Source organism: Grammomys surdaster, unplaced genomic scaffold (genome assembly GCF_004785775.1).
Source record: "Grammomys surdaster isolate TR1022 unplaced genomic scaffold, NIH_TR_1.0 203, whole genome shotgun sequence".
NCBI classification, from domain to species: Eukaryota; Metazoa; Chordata; class Mammalia; order Rodentia; family Muridae; genus Grammomys; species Grammomys surdaster.
In genome coordinates this window covers 1,860,663-1,868,294 of record NW_021604648.1, presented here as the reverse complement: position 1 = coordinate 1,868,294, position 7,632 = coordinate 1,860,663, and the positions used below count along the sequence as shown (strand labels likewise).

Genomic DNA, 7,632 nt, shown 5'->3' with positions numbered 1-7,632 from the left:
GATGGGTGGATGGATGGGTGGATGGATGGATGGATGGATGGGTGGGTGCAAGAGGAGAGGAAAGTGAATACTTAGGATGCTTGCTTGCTCTAAGAGACATCTTTCTTTTTCAACTGGGATCTCAACAAATCCTGATATCTTTTATTTTATTTTTTACTATATTCATCTACTCATTCAAGCATTGGTTCTCCCCCCCACCTTTTGTGATGCATAGTCTCATGCATCCTAGGCTGGCCCTTGGCTCAATATGTAGCCAAAGAGAGCCTAGAACTTCTTATCTTTCTGCTTCTACCTCCCAATTAAATGCACAAATACAAACAAAGTGCTTCAAACTATGCCTGGCATCCAGGAAGCACTGTAGGATGCTGTTGTTTTATTCTATAGACTTCTCCCAAGAAGCTTCTCTGTGCTAGGCCCTAAAGCAGGCTGTATTATAAACTCACTCCCACCTCAAAACCCCACAGAGTCATAATGAGCAGGTCCTCGCCCAGAGAAGTCTAGATTTCACCTCTGCCCTACAGCTTCCCTTCCTAACATGAACTGGGATCAGAGAGACTGGGATGAGCTAGGGAGGACCACCAAGTCCTCTGGACATGGATGCCTATCCTGGATGCAGGCTTGGGGATGGGCTCCATGCTCAGGATTAAGTCCCTCAGTCATCTCCTGCCCAGTCTCTTACCTGGGCTGCTGTGGTCATAGCGGTATGGTTCTGAGAGGAAGTGAGGGAGTGCCATGAGCAGGCCTGCCAGGGCCACCAGGAGAGCCCCATAGCCGATCATCCGGGGTCTGTGCACGCGGCTGCCAAAGTAGCTCACAAACAAGATCAAGGATATGTTCCCTACCTGCAAAGGATGAAATGACAATTAAATCGTTACAGAGTCCACAACCAGGGGCCTGTGCCATCCTCTCTGTGTGTTCCCATTTGTATGTTGGGATGGCTGGTTTGAATAAGAACCATCTGGATATGTTTTGAATGGAGATTCTAAGCCAGGCATGTTGGCTCATGCCTGCTATCCCAGTACTCCAGAGAGTAAGTGTGAGCAGAGGATAGCTGGGAATTCAAGGCCAACCTGGGCTACACAGTGAGGCCCTATCTCAACAACAAACAGAACGCAAAACTGACAACAGCATGCAGATTTTGGTCTTCCTAGGAAAGGGAAGGGTCTCATTGCCTTTTTAGGGGAGAGAAATGAAGATAAAGCTGACTGGTCAAGTTCACTTGGGAGGAGGGTGACCAGAGAAGGGATTCAGAGCTTCACGGGCCTGAAGAATGAGAGATACAAATACAGTCTAACACCAGGGCATTAAGGCTTGGAATTTCAAGTTTTAGACTCATAATCTCAGGGAGCTATGGGTGGGGTGGGCAAGCTCCAGGATCCTCAGAGGGAGTGGGCAGTATCAACAGGGGTTTGTGAGGTACTGACTGTCGAGTAGAGGGACTTTTTCCATTTACTAAATCGACTGACTTTCCCTTCCTACATGTGAGATCTAAGAGTAGCGACATGCAGAGACCCATCTGGGAACGGGATTCTGTGCAGCTGGTGGGCACATTACCCAGGGAAAAGAATTTCACAGATGTCTGATGGGCCTTGAGAGAGAAGAGCCTTCCCTTCCTTGAGAGAGACAACATCTGGTGGGCGATGTCTGAGGCCCAGCAGAACTGATTTCCACTGAATCTGAATGGATCGGATCAGCTTCTCCCTGCCTGGCTGAGGGCCACAGGCTGTGATCCTGGGCATCCTGGGGTCAGACCTCCACTGCAGTATCACCCTTCCCTCTGTCACTCCAAGGTCAGTCAGAGAGTGTCCTGGAGGTAACTCAAGCCTCTCTCAGGGATAGAAGTGACTCTCTGTGATTCCTTCCTGGGACAGACAATAGCTACAGGACCCAAGACATAAAGGAGCCACAAGGAGGGTGGGTGTTTACCCAACTCTGGCAAGCTAGAAAATATCTCACATTCTCTAGCAAAGGGCTCCTAAGGGCATGATGGCTGAGTTCTTTTTCCTACGAGGACGATCAGGGCATGAGGAGGCTTTTCTGGGCTTCAACCCTGGGTCAAAATGCTGTGAGAAGAGAGCTATGGAAGGTTTGGGGAGCTGGCAGTGCTGGGGGCTGCATGTGGGCATGGGAGGAAATGCTTTTGGGTATAAGAAAGGGGGTGAGTGGAGGTAGGCATGCAGGGCTTCCTCAGCATGCACTCCTGAGGGGGATGTAGGAACAGTACCTCATTGAAAGCAGCTAGCAGCCCTGAGGTCTGGCTGGACAGCCCAAAGCGCTTTTCCACTGTGGAGATGGAGCTCTTGAGGTAGCCAGAGATCATGAGCTGTGCCAGCTGCAGTAGACTGTGACACAGGACGAAGAACTGTAGGAGAGAGGCAACAATGATGACAGGTGAATGGACCATCAGAAGTCGGGAGACAGAGGCAGAGGGGAGTGTGGCCCAAAGATGAGCAAGGAATAGAAGATGAGTAAACAGAGTCGGGGGGGGGGGCGATGTGAGAGAAGAGAACAAGCGGGAGGGAAGAGAAGAGGGGGAGAAGAAGGAGAGAGAGAGAGAGAGAGGGAGAGAGGGGGAGAAGGAGGAGAGAGACAGAGTTATTTGGAGTAGCTCATGGAGGCTCACTCAGGTTGACAAGCTAAGGTAGAACTTGGGGACATGGGTAGTACCAGAGATACACTTGACTAAAAACATAGGAGCATCAGTGCCCTTCCGACCCTCTGATCGCCCCAGGGGTTGAGCTGGAGCTGCCTCCCTGCTCTGTAGCACTACCCACTTCCCCAGAAGGCTCTTCTCCCCTCTCCCACCCATCATCACAGGGATGCTCTGGGGACACTCCCTTTTCTGACTTCCCCAAGCTGTCCCACCCCACCTCACCCCAAACAACCCAGCCTTCCTGGAAAAAGCTGGCAAACCTCCTAGAGGAAGAAAAGCTTGCTTCTAAGAACCAACATCCAGGAGAATTCAGGCCAGAGCCTAACATATTTTCTCAGTACTTTGGATCCTCGATTTCTTCATTAGTAAAAGGGCAAGGGCCCCAACTCCTAGCATCACTGAGGTGAGTCAGATCTTGAAGGCTGGGGTGGGGCTCAGTGGAAGAACACTTGCCTTGTAAGTGCAAGGTGTAGTCATTCATCCTTGTTACTAAAGCTATAACAGAGAAGACCTGGTGTGCAGCGCCTTGCACAGTGGATGACACCTATTGGGGTGAGTCTTTAGGGCCTCTGTTGTAAAGCAAGAACTTCAGTATTCACATATGTTTAAGACTGCAGGGTTTATCTCCATTTCTCCCAGGGAATGAGAGGCAAGGGGAGTCATCCCCCCATCATTCATAGGCTAACACTGTCAACCTCAGCAAGGAAAGCCTGGTCCCCTTCTTTGTGCCTAGAACCAAGTTAAGAGCTTCCTTGAGTCATCCCATGGATCCATCCTCAAGGAGAAGTGAGAAGGCAGACACTTGTTCTGTGGTACCAAACTGGGCTTGGTGTTGCCCTGCCCGCCCCACCCTGCCCTGACAGTGCGTACCTTGATGTTCTGGAACATCCCTCGGGGCTGTGCATCCTGCTGTGAGTCCTGAGGCCCCACACTGAGTTTCCTTTCATGTATGTCTTCAGTGCCCATTCTGGTCTTGGTGCTCCTGTCTGCCATCTGGGGCCCTTCACCTATGGGACCAGTAGGACATCCAACCCAGTGATGAGATAAAATCTCAGATAATAGCTCTTGACCCATGTTGACTTCAGGAGCAAACTGTTTCTAGAAAATGTGACTTGGGTGGTTATGGGAGTCTAAGAGTCTGTCTCTCAGCCTTTCTGATTCTGAGACTCCCCTGGGAGGAACTTTCTTGTGAGACTATGGGTCTCATGTGTTCCTGTTGGAGACCTTTGCTCGGTCCAGGCACACACCTCGGAAAGAGAAGCAGTCCCCTTTCCCCACAGCAAGCTCTGGAACAATAGTCCACATATTAAGTATGAGATGTGTGGTCTTTCAGCTTTAGACTAGGGATGGGGTCAACGATGACTCCAGAGCTAAGGGATAAAGACTTTCCCTTTATCAGACAGACACCCCTTGTCCTCATAGGACAGCATCACATACACAGCCACAGAGTCAAGCAGTCATGTCAAAGCACACAGCTACTCAGAATGCATGTCACAGGACCTTTGCCTGGACAAACAGACTCAGAGCTGTTTGGGACCCCTGATCTCAGTACCATGATGGCTTTTTCACATTGTAACTATGGTAACATGTCCGTTACTAGCTCCTGGGACCTCCTGCTTCTGGCTCTCAGTGGAAACCCCAGAAGTACTGCCAACAGTACTCTACAGCATCCTTTCAGCTGGAGACCAGAGCTTCCTCTGCACAACCCCCCTCCATTTCCTGTGGGAAGCCTCCTCCATTGTTCCATGTCCCCCTCACCACAGGCTCCAGTTTCCCCTCATTTCATGGCTGGAGACGTAAGAACATCTCTGATGCCGCGGATTCAATCTCCATTCCCGGAAGAAAACTCAAAAAGGCGACCGAGACCTTGAACCTACACAGGCCAAGGTTTTGTGCTCCTCACACGAGGACTTTTTTTTATTTTTTACTTATGTATTTTATGTATATGGGTACTTTGCCTGCACGTACATCTGCACACCAGAAGATGGCATCAGACAGTTGTGAGGTGCCATGCAGGTGCCGGAAGTTGAACTCAGGACCTTTGGAAGAGCAATGCTTACTCTTAACCACTGAGCCATCTCTCCAGAGTCCTCTCCTCCTGCTCTTGTTTCCTCTGAAGATCATTTTTAAAGCATGTGTGTAGGTATGTTCACATATGTCCATAGAGGCCAGAGGCACTGGGTTTCCTGGAGCTGGAACTCCAAATGTTTCTGAGCCACTGATGTGGGTGATGGGAATGGAACTTGGCTCTTCCACAAGAACAGGACACTCTCTTAACCACTAAAAGCCATCTCCCCAGCCTTGAGAACTATTAACACACATCATGGTTAATTGTGATTGTCAATTTAATGGGATTTACAATCACCTAGGAGATGTATCTTTGGGCGTGTCTGAGGGTAGGTTCCAGAGAGGTTTAACTGAGGAAGGGCCACTTAGAATGATGTGGCACCATCCGCTGGCCTGTGGTCTCTGACTAAATACAACAGACAAAGGGAGTGAAGCTCAGGTATGTCAGCATTCATCTCTCTCTGCTGACTGTAGATGCAATGTAACTGGACGTCTCGTGCTCCCACAGCTACGCTTTCTCCATAGTGATAGACTGTACCCTCAAACTATGAGCCCAAACACAACTTCCCTTAGGTTGTTTTATGGTCAGGTATCAGACTCCAACTAGTGAAATGACTGATAAGGTATATAATTCACATGCCATAAAACTCTTAAGGCTCACAATCCAGAGCCAAGGGATAAAGTGCATTTTGGTTTTTCTATGTTCATAAAATTGTACAGCCATCACCACTGTGAAGTTCCAAAACTCTTCCTTTCCATGGCAGGAAGCCAGGTACCAAGCAGTCACTTCTCATTCCTCATTAGCAGGGTTCTGGAAACCCCAATTTACCTTCTGGCTCTGAGTTTCCTATTTTGGGCATTTTACATAGATGAAATAATCTAATATGTAGTTGGTCACTTGTAACTAATTTTTTAAATTCCATAATAGTTTCAAGGGTGCTCAACACTGTAGCTTCTGACAACGCTTCATCCCTTTGTACGAATGAATGGCACTCCGTCGTATGTGTAGATTACATTTTGGTTATACATTCATCGACTGATAAACACTTGGGCGATTTGGGGTATTGTGAACAGTCACTGCAGCGTTTCATGTGACATGCACTCTCAGTTCTCATGGGCACACGTCTGGGAGTGGAATTGCTGGATCCTATGACAGATCTATGTTTGACTATTTGAGAAACCATCTGACTGTTTGCTGCAGCTCTTCTAGGCTTGGCTCCAGTTCTGTCATCTGGTTGGCCTGGACCTAGGACATGCTGGCACTGTTGCAGGGGTGGTTGGCTAGGTTTGAGCAGGCTCAATGGAGAAGGACACCAGTGTTTCCTCCCCTTGTCAGACTTGTTCAAGGGACATGGGGAGATGCACCATTTTATAAGCCCACCAGCAACATCCCAGTCTCTCTACACCTTTTCTGATATGTTATGGTCAGCCTTTCCAGCGATGGCCACCCAGGCAGGTGTGATGGGGGCGTGGGTGGTTTGATTATAATGGCGGACATCTTTCTATGTTCATATTTATCATTTCTATAAATGCCTAAACAGTAACTGGAAATTTTTGAGGAAACGGAAGTGCGTATGTCTGGGAGGAGTTCCTTTTGAGGCACAAACATCCAGAGGAAACAGAGGAGAGCAACACCTGGCAGGGAGGAGATGGGGGGCACCACTGGAAAGGGGAAAGAGTAGGAGAATGCTGAGATCACTAAAGAAGAGGGGATAAGGGCCTGTAAAGCAAACGCCCCCAGAGACACTGAGGTGACCACTTCTGAACCTCAGCTCCTCTCCTCAGCAGAAGCCTGTCACCTTCGGCCATCTAGGTCTTGATATGCATGCACAGAGCATAAATGCTTTTCAGAGCTCTGGGTCCTATGTCCTATGTATCTCCAAGCCTCTGAGAAAGAATCCCAGAAGCTCAGTCCAGATGTTAAACTCAACAGCCCTCCTCGAACAGAACCAAAAAGGGGGAAAAAGCACAAATCTCTTCTTCTGTCTTGGCACTCTAACCTAGCCAGGTCACCTTGGCAGCAGTGCCAGCATACCCCAAAGCCTGGTCAACCAGGCAGCAGGTCTGGAGCTACAGATGGAAAGTCTGAAGACACCGATGTGAAAGAATAGTTCAGAAAGAAATGCAAAGAATGGATGAGGGACAGTAAGAAAAGTCAGTGGGCCAGCTCAGAACATGCATTCCCCAGCCCAAGGCTAGACCCAGGACTCTCAGCCTGGGCTCCTGAGCACACTGGGGCAATCCTCCCTATCTGACAGTCACATCCTCTCTCCCCTCTGCCCTCTCACCTGCTCTTCCCAAAGCTTCCCTCACTTGCCTTAGGTGAGCTTCTACTTGCAGCTTCTCTCTTGGTCCTTCCTGAAGCTTCGACCTCAGCCTCCACTGCCAAGGCTCAAAGTCTTCCTGGCTCATTCTGTCTGTTAGTGAAATGTCCATTTCTGGTGCGCAAAGTCCAAAGCTCTAGTCTTTGGGTGGGGGAAGAAAGCCAGCAATATGCTCTGGGCTTTGACAGCATCTGAACATCTGCCAGCCAAACTGCTCCTTAGGAGCTGGCCAGTGCGAGCCTGTGGTGCAAGGCTGCTCCTCATGAACAAGAGCTGGTGCTCAGTCTAGCTGCAGACACATAGCAAGGGGGAAAACGTCACAGACCAGCCTGGCCCTTCCCTCTCTGAGCAGTCTTTCCCGGAAAGGCTCAGTACCACGTTCCAAGCCATAGTACCTCCCCGAGTCTGATTGCAAAAGTCGACGCCAGTGAATGTAGAGCTGAATACAGGGTTCCTCAAGTTTGAGCTGGATTCCCGCTCCCTGCACCCCTCCGAGGTGAGCCTGACCATGTCTCTTCATCTTTCTGAGCCCCAACTTCCTCAGCTTACGGCTATGGGTGACATTATCTACAGACAGGACCTAGGACA

At 49.4% G+C, this 7,632-nt stretch overlaps 1 protein-coding gene across 2 annotated transcripts in view; it reads right to left on the bottom strand.

Moving 5' to 3' along the window:
- The window catches only part of Slco2b1 (solute carrier organic anion transporter family member 2B1), a 38,910-nt gene extending 31,577 nt beyond the window's left edge, over window positions 1–7,333 (bottom strand). For both annotated transcript variants that reach the window (XM_028770653.1, XM_028770654.1), the window contains exons 1-4: window positions 7,009–7,333; window positions 3,524–3,660; window positions 2,225–2,362; window positions 680–842 (exon numbers count right to left, since the gene is read on the bottom strand). In XM_028770653.1, the coding sequence (XP_028626486.1) occupies window positions 680–842; window positions 2,225–2,362; window positions 3,524–3,660; window positions 7,009–7,156 (586 nt within the window). In that variant the 5' untranslated portion in view covers window positions 7,157–7,333. The remainder of the gene's footprint in view (window positions 1–679; window positions 843–2,224; window positions 2,363–3,523; window positions 3,661–7,008) is intronic.
- Between the last annotated feature and the right edge of the window lie 299 nt (window positions 7,334–7,632).